The sequence below is a fragment of the Lepus europaeus genome, chromosome 1 (genome assembly GCF_033115175.1).
Source record: "Lepus europaeus isolate LE1 chromosome 1, mLepTim1.pri, whole genome shotgun sequence".
Lineage (NCBI taxonomy): Eukaryota > Metazoa > Chordata > Mammalia > Lagomorpha > Leporidae > Lepus > Lepus europaeus.
This window is the reverse complement of record NC_084827.1, coordinates 167,012,683-167,030,139: the sequence shown is the minus strand read 5'-3', so window position 1 is coordinate 167,030,139 and position 17,457 is coordinate 167,012,683. Positions and strand designations below refer to the sequence as shown.

Here is a 17,457-nt window from a genome sequence, read left to right as displayed (position 1 = left end):
CTGCCTTGAACGCCGGCACGCGGTCCATCTCTGTCGGAGGAACAGTGGACCTGTGCCAGCACAGCTGTGTGTGCCTCCCACTTACAGATGCCAGGGTGCCGGTTATTCATAAGCATTTGGACTGTAGCGCCTTCTCATGTATCTGTCAAGACCCCTCGTTCCACCTTGTGGAGGCTGTGATAAGAGCACTTGAGCTAGACTCAGGCCAGTAAGGAGCCCGCTGGGGCTGATACTGAAGCTTTGGATGCCAGGAGACGGTCAGGATCATTGGGGAGGTGAGAGGCTGGGGAGAGGGCTGGTGTCCCTGCAGCCAGAGCCAGGCAGCCTTTGTTTCCCAGATTAACCCTCAGCTGGCGAGGCCTTTGGCAAACACAGGGCCTCCCAGCCACTGTACAGAAGGGCCTGCCTGGCATCTGGAGGCAGCAAGGCTTGGAAGGAAAGGAATGGAGGCTGAGGTTGATCTCATCTGCACCAGGGATCAGAGGTCACAAAAGGCTCCTGGCGAGGCCCCACCCTCCCTGGGTGGGAGGGAACCCGGGCGATGACAGCTGTCTGGATAATAACACCAGGTTTGTCTTGTGGCTCCCGAGCTTTGAGAAAATCCCAGAATAAAGCGCGGCCTCTCCAGCTGTGACCTGATAGAGCCCTGAGCTGATGAAAGCATGTCCATCCTGGGCCCAGCGCAGGGGACCTGGCCCAGCCCTCAGGCGCCCGAGGAGAGCCACCGAGGAATGTGCGGTCCTTCATCAGTCACCCCAGAGGCTGGACAGCCGTGGCAGGCAGGCGAGATGAAGGTGCCCCAGAGGCAGAAGCCTGGGGAGCGGGAGGCATACCGACAAGAAAAATGCCCAGTCCCCTCCAGGTCAAACCCCCACGTCCTGATTAGGACAAAGGCCCACTTTTTTCTGCACTCCTTCTTTTCCACTTGGCTGCTTTGCAAAATAGGATGCGGAAGTGGGGGCCTGGGCCGCAGGATGACAAACTCACAGGATTAGCAGGCAGCCCTCCCCACACCTCAGCTCTGAAACAAAAGGACCAAAGCCCTTCCACCCTGCTAAGGTCCTGGGGATGCTCTGGCCTTCCTGGTAAGTTAAAATCTGGGACAAACAGGGAGGGGAGTCCTCCCAGGGCCCACAGCACACTGCAAGGGGGATGTGTGCAAAATGCAGGACGTGTGACTGCCGTCCAGAGAGGGCACTTGCAAATGAGACTGCAATGCCAACTGGAGCTGTTCCAACGAAACAGGCAAAGCACATTTCTGAGTAATTGGATTTGGAGAAAAATGTACAGTTTTGCCTTTTGAGGCAGGGTAGAGCAGTAGAGAGGAACAGATGGGGGTTAGAGATAGAAGCAGGTATGATGACCACTATTCCACTAACTGGCTATGTCCCCTTCAAACCACATATTCTCTTTGGGTTTCAGTTTTCTCATCTGTGAAAACTGGCAAGTATGGGTTCTGATTTGAGTCTTAGCTGCTCCACTTCCAATCAAGTTTCCTGCTAATGCATTTGGGAAAACAGAAGAGCATGGCCCAAGTCCTTGGGTCTCTGCAGCCATGTGGGAAGCCTAGATGGAGCTCCTGGCTCCTGGCTCCTGGCTTCAGCTTGGCCCAGCCCCGGCCATTACAGCCACTTGGGAAGTGAACCAGAGGATGGAAGATCTCTGTCCCCCTATCTTTCCCTCTCCCTCCCTGTAATTTTGCCTTTCAAATAAATAAATATTGAAAAGAAAAAAAGGGGCAGTTGTTTTTGTTTTAAGATTTATTTCACTTATTTGCAAGGCAGAATTATAGAAAGAAGGGAATACAGAGAAAGAAAGAGGTCTTCCATCCATTGGTTTATTGAATCCAGGAGCCCAGAACTCCATCTGGGCCTCCCATGGGGGTGCAGGGACCCAAGTACTTGGGCCATCTGCAGCCTTCGCAGGCACATTAGCAGGGAACTGGGTCAGAAGTGGAGCAGCCAGGACTTGAACCAGTGCTGATATGGGATACCAGTGTTGCGTGCAGTGGTTAATCCACTACAGTACAATGCCAGTCCCAGATGAATTTTTTTTTAGAGAGAGTTGTTAAGATTTTATTTTAAAAACTCATCTAACATAAAGGTTCCCAGAGCCTATTGATTGGTTCATTCTCTTTCCTGTGATTTCACAAATGAGTGGGAGAGAATCTGGGACAGAACCAATCCAGAAGGGGGGCTTTGTAAAGACCCTTAAGGCCCGATGAGCCTGTAGTGGGGGAGGGCAGGTTTGGTCACAACAAGAGCATTCTCTCTGCAGTGTCTTTCTTGATAGAAAAATTAAGAGCTGGAATAAAGTTAAAGGGAGGGGAGAAGGACTGACTCCACAACAAAACTCTCTAGAAAATGTTCAGTTCTTTGCATTATTTTAGATCTAACCTAGTTTCATTCTTAAAGGTATCCAGCCTCCAGGATTCTGCTGTTTCAATTTTATACCTAGCTAAGCTTTAAAAGCAATCCATGATCCACCGGATAAGCTAAGTGAGGCATCAGAAGTGATACTCTGTATTTCAGGCATGGAAAGCCAAGACACTGTGGCAAAAAATGACCTAAATGAAAGATCACTGTGAGATCCCAGTGGAAAGAACGGGCCATCAAAGAAGGAGGTACCTTTCTCTGAAGGGAGAGAGAACTTCCACTTTGATTATGGCCCTGTCTAAATAAGATCAGAGTTTGTGAACTCAAGAGGCTTCCATAGCCTTGGCAGCTCATGACATGATAAAAGTGTCAATTGTTAAATCAACAATAGGAGTCACTGTGCACCTGCTCCCCAAGTAGGACCTCTGTCCTTAATGTGTTGTGCTATGTGAATTAATGGTATAACTAGTACTCAAACAGTACTTTATACTTTGTGTTTCTGTGTGGGTACAAACTGTTCAAATCTTTACTTAGTATATACTAAATTGATCTGTATATAAAGATAATTAAAAATGAATTTTAATGAAGAATGGGATGGGAGAGGGAGTAGGAGGTGGGACGGTTTGCAGGTGGGAGGGTGGTTATGGGGGAGGGGGGAAGAACTGCTATAATCCAAAAGTTGTACTTTTGAAGTTTATATCTATTAAATAAAAGTTTTCTATAAAAAAAAGAAGTGCTACTCTGGAGGGCAAGGGCACAGTATAACGCCTACACGGGAGGATAATTCTACTCAATCAGCAGCACTTCCTTAGGAGGTGTGGAGCAGAGAGGAGCAAAGGGGCTGGGAGTGGTAGGGAAGAATGTGCACACATTCTTCAGTTGTCCTCCTAAAAGACACACACACAGAAAAATTTTGCAGATAATGACACTATCGATAATCAGAGATAATCAGGGATCCAAATCAGGTGATAATCAGAGATCCAAATTTATTTGTTCTCATATGATTAGAGGTTTAAGGCTTTTTTTTTTTTCTTTAAAAAAAGAAAACTAAAATGCAAACTTTTCCTTATTGTGTTTCAACAGCCAACCAATTCAGGCTATATCACAAACCCCCTACAGACATTGACTTAATATTTAACTACGGCTAAATTACAGATTCTACTTCAGACAGAATGGGCAGAATCCCTGACGCCTAACTCTATTTCATTCACTATGAGTTAGTGAGGGTTATAATCTGGCCATTGTTGAATAGTTTTAAAGACTCATTAATCTCCAGCAAGAACCAACTTAACAATCAGGGCGACCTTTTGAAGTGAACAGTGGTAGTGGTTTAAATGGAGGATTAAGAGATAATCACATTTTACGTCATCTTTCGGCACTAAAACTGACTCCAATCTGGGGGCTGTGAATTACTGGGATGGGACAGGGTTTTTTTTTTTTTTCTTACCTCCCTACCTAGGAGACAGCCAGATGGCAGCCTGGCCACATCCATAGTCTATTTTGACAAAGTTCACCTCTTAACCAACTTTGGGACAGTGTTATAAAATAATATCCTAAACTCTATATACTTCACTCTCTAGGTACAATTTAATGTAAATTTTTGGTCTGCTTTGTACTAAGGATATCAACTAGTTAGCTGATAAAAATATAATATAATCAGAATGTGAGAGATGTCAAATAATATCATTTTAGACTGGAGCTCTCCAACATTAGGCTGTCTAGGAAGAATGAAAATGTTCCCCTCCTTCCATCCAGATTTACTTATTTATTTATTTATTTATTTATTTCAAAGGTAGAGTTACAGAGAGCAAGAGACAGAGAGACACATTTGGTACACACCCCAAATGGCTGCAATGGCCAAGGCTAGGCCAGCTAGGCCAGCTAGGCCAAAGTCCAGGAGCCTGGAATTCCATCTAGGTCTTCCACATGTGTGGCAGGGGTCTCAAAACTTAAGACAATCCTTTTCCCAGGCACATTAGCAGGGAACTGGAACTGGAGTAGCTGGGACTCAAACCGGCACTCATATGGGATACTGGCATTGCAGGCAGTGGCCTAACCCACTGCTACAAAACACCGGCCCCCCTCTTTTTTATCTACAAAGAAATAAATAAGTAAATACAAAATTTAAAATCACTAATTATTAGAAGTGAAATTACCTGTGCTTGAAAACTTAAAGAACCAACCAGGGCCTTTAACATAATTACTAATGCCATGAAATATCTGTGAAAAGAGGCCAGATATAAAAAAGCAAAATACCATAAGAACAGAGAAAATGAGCCTTCCAAGCCTCAAGGATCGATTGTGGTATCAATATTTACACTGCCGTTTTACAAAATAGAGAATAACTGGATTTAGCAAACTCGTGAGAGAGACTTTGCCTCATGTTACGAAGCTGAACACTGCACGGTTGCAATGAAATTGCCTCTCATCTTTTTAAGCAACAGCAATACAACCTGCAGTGTTTTACTTAATGCAGAAGTAGAGTCCGGACTGGTTAATTCCTGTTCCACGCAGAGCCACTCTCTGAAGCAGCCTTTCCAGCCCCTCTGCAAGCGTCCTAGGTCCTAGCAGAGCCCGTTCACAGACTTTTCTGTCTAAGACTCCTTCGAGCCCGGAGACGGGGTAACAAGCTTTGATGTGGGACAGAAGGAGAAGAAACGATTTGATTGATGTCTTTCAGCTAATTTAACTAAAGCTCCGCTAAGTGTGCCAGGATAAATTCCCTCCGACTTGTCAGGAAAGGTAGTGGAGCATCAGGCTCATCAATACTATGAGGGCAGAAGTAAAACTCAGTGAAAACAAATAGCAAGGAGAGCCCCAGTCTTAACAACTTAAAGCACATTTACAAAGATGTTCTTCCTACCACTTAGGTTTGGGGCCATTGCAGCCATCTGGGGAGTGAACCAATGGACGGAAGACCTTTCTCTCTGTGTCTCCCTCTCACTGGCTGTAACTCTACCTCTCAAATAAATAAATAACATCTTAAAAAAAAGAAAAAAAAAAAAAACAGGAGAGCCTCTCTGCCACTTCTTCCACTGTGATCCTAGGTAAGTTACTTAAGCAACCCATAAAACAGGCTGATAATGACCACTCCTCAGGACTGCTGGCAGCTTCCACCAGGTAAAGAATATAAAGGTTGTTGCAGTCAATGAGGTGCATGCTAAGCACTCCTTGTGAGATATTATTATAATTGGATGTAATACTATCTCGATCTATAAAACGATACCAGCATACTGTTATGAAGTACAAATACACTAATGAAAACAGATGCCAATGAAAGCAATAAAAGATGTATAATGGAGAGGAGAACAATTATGAAGGTAAAAAAGAGCAGTTACTACAACCATAAATTCTAACGTAACACATAATATTCAAATGCAATAAAACCAGTTGGGTCTTCACCCAATGACAGCTGTCAAATGAATACAACAAGACAAGAGGCTGGGCACTCTTGAATTCAGCTGCCTTCAAACCACTTTGGGATGAGCTAAGGTATTTAAAGTTGCAAGACTTCAACTCTGACCTGGATGTAATTAACATTTCTTAACCCTCATTTAGCGATATCCCTTACATGAAAAAAGTCCCCTCAGTGGGAAGCTGATTGCCCTGGCAGGCCTGAGATAACAACCTCTTGGTGCTCGAATCCTCTCTCCCTGTGAATCTAACACCACCAGGAACTTCCCTTCCATCCATCCACCTTCAACACTGGAGCAAAACCACGCATGTCTCCATTCTCTCTGAAACCCAACATACAGTTCGTTCCTTGCCAACACATAAACATACACCTCCACCTCGCCACAACCACATCATTTGGAATGGCATCATTCTTTCCACCAGGAACTGGCAAAAATGGGCACTGTGCCTTGCCCTGCCCTTGCCACCCTTACAGATACAGCTGACCACACAGAACGGCATGCATGCTCCGTGGACCAGGCAGGGCACCCAACTAAAATATCAAATGACGGACTACCAAGGCTTGGGACAAGCCACGCATTCAAGGTTACTCTTTCCTTTCTCAGGCTAAGATTTTATTTGCTCACTCTCTGGTCAAAGAATTGTTATTCTATCTCAAACAGGCACTGTGAGCTCTTTGAAATGAGGAATCTGAAGCATCAAATAACAATCAATACTGGCAATCAGAGAATTCCTTAGCCTCAGCCTCCCATCAGGACTGAAAGTTTCCACCCTCAGTGGGAAGACCGTTGTCCCTGAGCTGACTATACACATTACAGGATAGTCTCGGGTTATTAAAAGAACTTAGCATCATCTTCCCCACTTAACCAACATAAACTGTTGGGATTTTTAACCTAAATACATATCTCAGAAAATAAATTGCAGGGTTAAAGAAATTCAAGCACCATGGGTTTTACACAGGTTTCCAAATCTCAAGAATGGAGGGGATGTGTCCCACTCCCCCTTTCCTGCCCCCACCCCAGGTTCCCACAGATCCTGAAGCAGATTTCACAAAAGCAAAGAGACAATTTAGGATCTGCCAGAGGCTTGTGACTTTGCAGGTTCTTGGGTTGTACTTTGAGTCAGGAGCTCTATTTCAGAAGACGGCCAGGTGGGACACAGGCACGGGGAAAGGAAAGAGTACTTTGTAGTTTCAGAAGATGAAAGAGTCAGGAAGAATATGGGGTCAAATAATCCTAACTAAGACTTTAGTTCTTTTGACTAGAGGCTTCAAACCAAGGCTCCTATATTTGAACTTCAAGGATTCTTTGTTCAGTTGACATATAATGTTTTTGAAATGTAAGCCTACATTGAAAAACTAGGAGATCTTGTATGAAAAATGAGATTTGGCAATCCTGGTCCTATTTCCCCCCTCCTCTCCTCCTACAGACTCCATGTGCAGAGCAGAGGGGGAGCTGCTCTGTAGTGCCCCCATTTGGCCACAAGGAGAATGATTATTGGGGACACCCCATCCACCCACTCAGGAGGGCACTGTTTCACTACTCTCATCTGCCCCTGAAGACACTGGCATTTATGGTCCTTGATCAAGTCCACTCTAATAAATGAGAAGAATAAAGCCCACCATGGGGAGGTCAATTGCTTAAGATTACACAGCTTCTCTTTCACACCCAGACAATGTTTCTGAACTCTTATATTTAGGGCAGAATCTTGAGTCACAGAACAGTCTCAGAACTGCTTGGGTCATGAATAAAGTTAAATGAAGGGATCTCAAGCTAAACAGCAGAAAAGGGCTCCACCTGGCCACCTGGAACTGCCACTAGGTTTTCGTGAATTTGCAGCTGTCCCACTATGCTGAGTTCCTCGAGGACAATGCCCAGATTCTCATTATTTTAGCCTATCAAATACTGCTTGGGTTGATAAGTCAACAGCTTCTAGTTTTAGATTTTGATCAAATTTTACTAAAAAGGTTCTCTTGGCCATAGGATGAGTAGTTTACAGTAACCCAGAGGTTGAAGGCTCCAAGCAAATAAGTGATAAGGTGATGGAAATGCTAAATTACCTATCTGATCAATACATATTATATACATATTATATTGAAATATAACCCTGTACCCCATAAATACATATAGCTATTATCAGTTATTTAAAAAGAAAAGAAAAAAGAGAAATGGGCCTCTTGGGAGGATACACTGTATACCCCTGCATGGGTTCTGAGCAAGGAGCTTTCTCCTCTGCTCATCACATCTCCTCTCTTCTAGTTTTCTTCACACACAGGAAGGAATACTTCAAGGGACATGAAAACACAGTTTCTACAAAGCAAGTTGCATTTGTAGCTTTTAAATTTTTTCAAAGTAAATCAGGCAACAAATTCAGCTCTTAGTAGTTTTTTAAAAAGCACATATGTGCAAAGTACTTGAATAACAAAGCAGGTAATTGTCTTCCAATAGGCAGTGGATAATAAGTAATGGTGACACTTACCACCCATATCATGACCAGCCTTCTGGATAAATATGGGTCAATATTCCAGTGAGTGAATGGAAGGAATGTGATATAGAACACTTCTTGACCCAACGCAGCAGAAAATCTGAACAGGTAATAGTAGAAATAATTCTTCACTACATATTTCTGCACATAAGCCTGAAAGACAAAGTTAGGAGATTGATGAGTTCATTCAACACATCACTGAGGGGAAAGTTCTAGAAACTCTTGTCTCAAACTCATGCAACTTGATTGCCAAGGTGCTGCTCCCCGCCTCACAACATTATTACAGCATCATACTCTCAGTCTACATCACTGTTGAACATCTGTCAAACCCAATGTGTTGACGTAAAAACAGATCACATTAGTTCTTTGCAAAATTAAATAATATCAAAAACAGAAATATCAGCAGACACAAAAAGTCAAAGATTTTTTTCTTCTTTGGACAGAAGGCTAGAAACTTTAGGGAGATTGCCATGGTTTCAATATGATTTGGCTTCTGAACTCATATAGGACTTTTTTTTTATAATATACATTTTCTTTTAAAAATTTTTTTAAATTTATTTTTTAAAGAATACAAATTTCATAAGTACAACTTTAGGGATAGAGTTATTCTTCCCACCATACCCACCCTCCCACCCACACTCCATCCCTCCTCCTCCACCCTCTCCCCCTGCCAGTCTCATTCTCCATTAAGATTCATTTCCAATTAACTTTGTACACAGAAGACCAACTCTATACTAAGTAAAGATTTCAACAATTTGCACACACACACACACACAAACAGTTTGAGAACTAGTTTTACAGTTACCTCTCATAATACAACTCATTGAGGACAGAGGTCCTGCATGGGGAGTTAGTGCACAGTGACTCCCCGTTGTTAATTTAATAATTAACACTCTTAATAGATGACATCAGTGACCACCTGAGGCTTTTGACATGAGCTGCCTAGGTTATGGAAGTCTTTTGAGTCTACATACTCTGTCAGTATTTGGGTAAGGCCATAAGCAAAGTGGAAGTATTCTCCTCCCTTAAAAGAAAAGTACATTCTTCTTTGATGGCCACTTCTTTCTGCTAGGGTCTCACTCACAGAGATCCTTCATGTAGAACATTTTTTTTTGCCACAGTGTCTTGGCTTTTCATGCCATATAGGACTTTAAACCCCCCTCAAATCATAAGTGAATGGTGCTAAGAAGGTGGAAATTAAATCTAATTATGGTGTTTGAAGGTGGAGCCTCTTGAGAAGGAGAACAGATTGGGTTGGGTCAATAGGGTAGATCTCCTATGATTACATGCTGGTGGCTTTATAAGAGACCACACAGACATAGAAAGATATGCACACTCCGTGTTTCTAGTCATGTGACGCCCCATGCTTCTTTGGGATTCTGTCAGCAAGAACACCATCACCAGAGGGAAACCAATGGAGTCAGTGATCTTAGACTGTGAGCCTCCAGAAGCATAAGCCAAAGCAAACCTTTTCTATTTGTAAAGTGAGTTACCTCAGATATTTCGTTATAGTAACAAAAAGTCAACTCATAAAGTAAACTCTATAAGGGCACTGTGTGGGTCTCTGACTGCAGTGGGCAGAAAAATGACCCCCTCAAAGGTTTTCATTCCCTAATTCCTAGAACCCATAAATCAATTAACTTATGTATTAAAAGGAACTTTAGATATAATTAAATTAATGATCAGGGCTGGCGCCATGGCACAGTGGGTTAATCCTCCGCCTGCAGTGCCAGCGTCCCATGTGGGCGCCGGTTCTAGTCCCGGCTGCTCCTCTTCCCATCCAGCTCTCCACTATGGCCTGGGATGGCAGTGGGAGATGGCCCAAGTACTTGGGCCCCTGCACCCATGTGGGAGACCAGGAGGAAGTGCCTGGATCCTTGCTTTGAATCGGTGCAGCTCCTGCCTTTGTGGCTATCTGGGGAGTGAACCAACGGAAGGAAGACCTTTCTCTCTGTCTCTTCCTCTAACTGTCTGTAACTCTACCTCTCAAATAAATAAAATCTTTTTAAAAAAAATAATGATCTTCAGATGGAGAGATTATCCTGGATTATCTGGGAAAACTGTATATAATTACAAGGCTTCTTTTTTAAAAAAAAAAAGGAAAGAACAACAACAACAAAAACAAAAAAAATACTAAAAAGGATAAAGTATTACATTGTACATCAACAGTCAGGACAAGAGCTGATCAGGTCATTGTTTCTTATAGTGTCCATTTCACTTCAACAGGTTTCCCCATTGGTGTTCAGTTAGTTGTCACCGATCAGGGAAAACAAATGATATTTGTCTCTTTGGGACTGGCTTAATTCACTCAGCATGATGTTTTCCAGATTCCTCCATCCAATGTAATACTTTATCATTTTTAGTATTTTTGTTGTTGTTGTTGTTCTAGTACTAGTGGTTGAACTCTGTAATTAACACACATTTATTCTTAGGTGTTGAAATTTTAACTAAGTGATCCCTGTTAAATATAAGAGTGGGAATAAGAGAGGGAGGAGATGTACAATTTGGGACATGCTCAATCGGACTTGCCCCAAATGGTGGAGTTAGAAATGTGCCAGGGGATTCCAATACAATCCCATCAAGGTGGCACGTACCAATGCAATCTCACTAGTCCAAGTGATCATCTTCAGTTCACAATTGATCACACTGATAGGTCTAAGAGTCAAAGGGATCACACAAACAAGACTAGTGTCTGCTAATACTAACTCATAGAACCAAAAAGGGAGAGAACGATCCAACATGGGAAGGGGATACACAGCAGACTCATAGAATGGCAGATGTCATAAATAGCACTCTGGCCTCAGAATCAGCCCTTAAGGCATTCAGATCTGGCTGAAGAGCCCATGAAAGTATTTTAGGCATGGAAAACCAAGACACTCTGGAAAAAAAAAAAGAAAAATAAGACCTGAATGAAAGATCTCTGTGAGTGAGATCTCAGTGGAAAGAACGGGGCCATCAAAGAAGGAGGTACCTTTCTCTGAAGGGAGGAGAGAACTTCCACTTTGACTATGACCCTATTGGAATAATATCAAAGTTGGCGAACCCTAAAGGCTTCCATAGCCTTGGAAACTCATGACTGGTACCTAGGGAGATTACTGATGCCATAAACAAGAGTGTCAAATTGTTAAGTCAACAACAGGAGTCACTGTGTACTTACATCTCATGTTGGATCTGTCCTTAATGTGTTGTCCAATGTGAAGTGATGCTATAACTAGTACTAAAACAGTATTTTTACACTTTGTGTTTCTGTGTGGGTGCAAACTGATGAAATCTTTACTTAGTATATACTGAATCGATCTTCTGTATATAAAGATAATTGAAAATGAAAAAAAAAAACCTGGTGTTAAATTGGAAATTGCATAGAAAATTAATTAATTTTTTAAAAATATCATGTAGGATCTCTGTCCTTAATGTGCTGTACATTGTGATTTAATGCTATAACTAGTACTCCAACAGTATTTTTTCAATTTGTGTTGCTATGTGTGGGAAACTGTTGAAATCTTTAGTTAATATATACTAAACTGATCTTCTGTGTATAAAGAGAATTGAAAATGAATCTTGATGTGAATGGAAGGGGAGAGGGAGCAGGAAAGGGGAGGGTTGCAGGTGGGAGAGAAGTTATGGGAGGGGAAGCCATTGTAATCCATAAGCTGTACTTTGGAAATTTATATTCATTAACTAAAAGTTAAAAAAAAATGGAAAGAGGCCAAAATATCAGAGTCAGAGAGTGATTTGAAGAGGCTTTGAATACAGGGCAAGGGGCCACAAATCAAGGACTACAGGTCCTTCAGAAGATGGAAAAATCAAGCAAGCATTCCTGAGGATACAGAAAGAACACAGTCCTGTTTACACCTCCATTTAGTCAATATGATCTATTATTTTTTGTGTTTTTTTTTCAAAGATTTATTTATTTTGAAAGTCAGAGTTACAGAGAGAGAGAGAGATAGAGAGAGAGAGAGAGACATGTTGCATCTACTGGGTCACTCCCACAGATGGCCACAACAGCCAGGGCTGGGCCAGGCCAAAGCCAGGAACCAAGAGCTTCATCTGAGTCTTCCATATGGATGGCAGGGGCTCAAACACTTGGGCCACCTTCTGCTGCTTTTCCCAGCTCATTAGCAGGAAGCTGGATCTGAAGTGGAATAGCCAACACATGATCCAGCACCATACTGGATGCCAGCATGGTAGATGTGAGCTTCAGCTTCACCCACTATACTGCACACTGGCCCCAGTATTACCCATTTTGGTTTTCTGACTTCCAGAGCTGTAAGAGAACAAATCTGTGCTGCTTTAAACCATGACGTTTGTGATAATTTGTTAAGGCAGCAAAGAATAATCAAAGCCAAATCTTTAGGGAAAAAAAACCCTCTCATCTAAATGTCTTTAGTTCATATCTTAAATGGAACTAACAGTCAATCCACCAAAGTGATGGTGTGAAAAGCACATAGAGCAAGTGCACACAACTCCTGTTAAAATGCTTAGAACACTGTATCTAGTGCACACGGGTCCCGCCAAAGTGCTCTCCCGTCTTCTACGATGCTCTCCCTCCCTCTTATCCCGGAAATGGGCAGGAAAAAAAAAGTTAAGGACATTAAAACAGAAATAGGCAATCTCTTTAAAAAGTAGACAGCCTTATAGTTTGGTATATTAGTAATAAAAATCAAAATGTTGTCACCCATTAAAAGAATCTAAAAAGTATAATACTATTTCAGGTAGTCATAAACTTTTAGAAATAAACTAAAACGCCAACACTGAAAATGGGGAGGAAAAGGGCCCCTTTGTAAAGGCTCTTAGAAGTCTGGATTTTTATTTGTTCTTTTTTTTAATATAAAGATGTATTTATTTATTTGAAAGAGTTACAGAGAGAGAGAAGGAGAGGCAGTGTGAGAGAGGGAGAGAGAAGTCTTCCATCTGCTGGTTCACTCCCCAAATGGCCACAATGGCTGGAGCTGCACCGATCCAAAGCCAGGAGCCAGGAGCTTCTTCCTGGTCTCCCACATGGGTGCAGGGCCCAAGGACTTGGGCCATCTTCTACTGCTTTCCCAGGCCATAGCAGAGAGCTGGATTGGAAGTGGAGCAGCCGGGATATGAACCGGCGTCCATATGGGACAACTGTGGACTCAAAAGGCTTTACCCGTTAACGCCACAGTGCTGGCCCCTTTTTGTTTGTTCTATACAAAGACTGAGGTCTTTGAATCCTGAGGGAATTCAAAGAACAAATTAATATGTACTTATTGTGCAAATGTTCACCTCATGCCTGTCATGTCCAGTACCTGTGCTGTGTGGTAAAAACATTCAGAAGAGCCAGGAGCTCTTATCTATGGGCAATACATTTATAAAGGACCAATATTGTGTTTGAGGCTTTGAAAAAAGCCAAATGTACTTTGTGTACTTACTAAACTTAAATTTTTTTAAAAAATGTATGAATTTGAGAGGCAGAGAGAAAGAGAGATAGTAAAAGAGAACAAGAGAGAGAAATGGACTTCCCATTGGCTAGCTCACTCCCCAAATGACCACAACAGCCAAGACTGGGCCAGGCTGAAGTCAAGAACTAGAATTCAATGCAGAGCTCTCCTGTGGGTGGCAGGAACCCAACTACTCGAGCCATCACTGCTGCCTCTCAGAATATACATTAGCAAGAAGCCTGAGTCAGCAGCAGAGCTTTGTATTGAACCCGGGCTCCCTGGTATAGGTCAAGAGTATCTTAGCCAGTTGTCGAAGCCGTCTACTTCTACTTAAATGAAAAAAGATGACCTTGAAAATGGCAAGGATGTAACTGTACTTGATACTTCTGGCTGCCTAGCAACCTTTCTAAGAGGTTCCCGATTTCACTCCGGCATCACTTTCCCCGTCCTCCCCCACAGAGCCTTGTGACTCAGGAGTAAGTTAATGCCAACCTCTGCTCCAAGAGTGGATCTGGATTTGTCTAAATGTGTCATAGTAAGTTCAAGGATTCAGTCTCAAGCCAAGCAGTGCACACTACTCTGGAGACTACTACTGGTTGGGGCAAGCATGTGTTATAAGCTCAAAGGAGCTCTCTCACTAGGGATGAATGTTACTTCTAAATGCATTCAAATTACAGAAAAAGACAATAGATCCCACCCTAACAGAAAGAAAATTATTAACAAAATGAACCAAATAAGCAAGTATTTACTTTCACCTCTCTGCTAAGATAGTATATGCAGTTTTGCAAAACAATGACAAGGGACTATAACAAGTAAATAAGTAACAAATGCCTTTCTCTAGTGCACAGCCATGACTTGCCTGACATAAGAACTAATCTCTGCAGGTTCTGTTTTAAAACATGTCTCCAACAGGCTTGACCTTGAGGCAAACCCTGTCAAGATCTCTTTTTTATATCAAGGTTTGTTATTTTAACCCATCAGCTACCAGGTACACCTGATAATCTGACCAACTTTGAAGATTTACAAGGAGAAATCTTGCTAAATTCCACCAAAGGTCAAATTCCTCCCTGGTGTCATTTCATGTTATCCAGGTATTATATGACATTATAAGACTCAGCAACAATTACTTCCCTACTCTAGAGACTTACCCAAGAGACTTACCCAATATCTTTATCTTACTAAATATTTGAAAAGGCCACCCACGATAACAGGAAACTGCTTTAGTGTTACACATTACTAATTAACATCTTTAAACATGCTTTTTTATAATTTTCAGGGATTATCTTCTTTGAAGGAAGAGATAAATAACATCTGAATCTTCTTAGGAACAGAAGAACCAAAGGGAAAACTTAACATATCAGCATATACCTGTATATAGGACACCCAAAAGAATCCCTAGATAATGTCTTTGTATCCACAAGTAAATAGCTTGAGAGCCAATATTTATCTCCAAATACTCAGAGTTTGTAAGTACTAAAGTGAAGCGGTAAGTACTTATCTTTTCAGAGAAAGAATCTATATCTCCCTTATAGGAAATCTCAGTGTGTATGACTTTAATACATCTTGGGAAATAATAAGAATTTTAGTCTCAGTGTATATGTTGGTCCCATTGGTAGCAATTAAAGCAGATGCAGGGGTTAGAAATAGAAATAGTAGGTAAAGTGGAATGGCAGAGAGAAAGATAAAGACTGAGAGAAAGAAAACAAGCCCTAAAATTCTTCTATATTAAAAGAATATTTATTTATTTTCATTTTATTTCAAAGTTCAGAGAGACAGAGAAGGATTTCCCATCCACTGGTTCATGCCCTCAAATGCCCACAACAGCTGTAACTGGGCCAGGGTGAAGTCAGGGACTAGGAACTGCATCTTGGTTATCCACACAGGTTGCAGAGAGCCAAGTATTTAAACTTAAGCCAGTGTATGCAATAACTAGATCAGAAGTGGAGCAGCCAGGACTCGAACTAGGCACTTCCGTGTGGAATGCCACCATTCCAAGTGGCAACTTGACCACTATGCCAAATACCTCCCCCTTCTACATTTCAAGGAGATGATGGCCTTGGTTCTGGGGCACACACTCAGGACACAGGTATTAACAAACAATATTTCAGATCAAAGATCATGAGAGCTACTCTTAGGAATAAAACATTCCAGGGCCAGTGGTATAGCAGGTTGAGCCTCCAATGCAGTGCCAGTATCCCATATGGGTGCCAGCTTGAGTTCCTGCTGCTCTACTTCTGATCAGGCTTCCTGCTGGTGCACCTGGGAAAACAGCAGAAGATGAACAAAGTGCTTGGGCTCCCCCACATGAGAGACTCTGGTGAGGCTACCTTTGGCCTGGCCCAGCACTGTCTGTTGAGGCTATTGGAGAAGTGAATGAATGGATGGTCTCGGTCTCTCTCTTTCTCCCCCTGCCCCCATTTCTTCCCTCCTGTTCTCTAACATTGACTTTCAAATAAATAAATTTAGAAAAAAAGAAATACGAACACTTCAGGGCTAGTGTTCTGTTGCAGTGGGTTAAGCTAGTGCCTTCAAAGCTGACATCTCATGATTGGCTCTGGTTCAAGTCCTGCTGCTCTGCTTTTGATTCAGTTCCCTGCCAATGTGCTAGGGAAGGCAGTGGAGGATGACCCAAGTGCTTGTGTTCCTGCCACCCATGTGGGAGACCTGGGTGAAGTTACTGGCTCTTGGTTCTGGCCTGGCCCAGTCCCAGCTTTTGCAGCCATTTGGGAAGTGAAACTGCAAATGGTAGGTACTCCCAGGCCCCCACCTCTCTTTGTAACTGCTTTTAAAAAATAAACCTTTTTTAAAAAAGAAAGAAAATACTTCTCTGTATGTATGTGTGTGTGTATATGTATGTATGTATGTGTGTGTGTGTATTTACACACACACACCTGTCACACAGCCAAATGAGGTACTGGTACACAAGGGCTGACAGAATGGAAATTACCCACACATCCGCTACTGCTAACTGCAAAATGTCACTGAAATTCTCATTAGATTTTATCTTATTTCTTGGTTTATTTCTGAAGGTTAAAAAAAAAAAAAAAGCAAGAAAACCAAGTGTTTTCATAGGGTTCCTGTGATCTCCATATCCTAATCCCATCTTCTCTCTTTGGTCATAAATTCTTCAAATGCCCATGCTCTAAAAATAGCATTTTCAGTAATTTAACCTCTTGGCCCAAGAAGAGCTGCTCTATTTTGTGGATATTGGAGTATTCAGTGTTCTCTGCAAGGCTGTCTTAAATGTATAAATAAGTCAGGGAAGAGAGGGAGACCTCGAGACTGCCTGCATGGTATCAGAGAAAGAACACTGAGAACGTACGACTCTGGACTCAGCCCTGCCAGGAACACGTGAGCAGTGTTTTGTTTTCCAAACACACACTGAGGAATCCTAAATGCAAAGGAAACATACCCAGGTCAGCGCCAGGGGGTGTAATAAGGGCTGATCCAGACAGTAGAGGAGTGAATACCCTGTAGACTTGGCAGCCAGCCCAGCTTTTGAGCTTTCAAAGGAGGAACATAAGAAACAGCTTTTAGTTCAAACAATGCATGACCTTGGGGAAGTCAATTTGCCTTTTCTAACCCCAAGGACCTCAATGGCAAGGATGCAAAGAATGGAGAATTAGTTCAGTTGCTTTTTCATGTACAGAATTTGTTTTTTAAAGTAGGAAAAATGTTCATTAAATAAAATGCTGCCTCAGAGCCTATTAGATAAGATGATAAAAGATTGAAAGTCTGCATTAATTGAAAGTGAAGAGAGGCCCAAGGAACCCCTATCT

General features: G+C 42.2%; 1 protein-coding gene across 1 annotated transcript in view; it reads right to left on the bottom strand.

Moving 5' to 3' along the window:
* SGPP2 (sphingosine-1-phosphate phosphatase 2) overlaps nucleotides 1-17,457 on the bottom strand; it is a 123,070-nt gene that overhangs the window by 58,440 nt on the left and 47,173 nt on the right. The window contains exon 2 of the mRNA XM_062192810.1: nucleotides 8,268-8,426. Within this exon, the coding sequence (XP_062048794.1) occupies nucleotides 8,268-8,426 (159 nt within the window). The remainder of the gene's footprint in view (nucleotides 1-8,267; nucleotides 8,427-17,457) is intronic.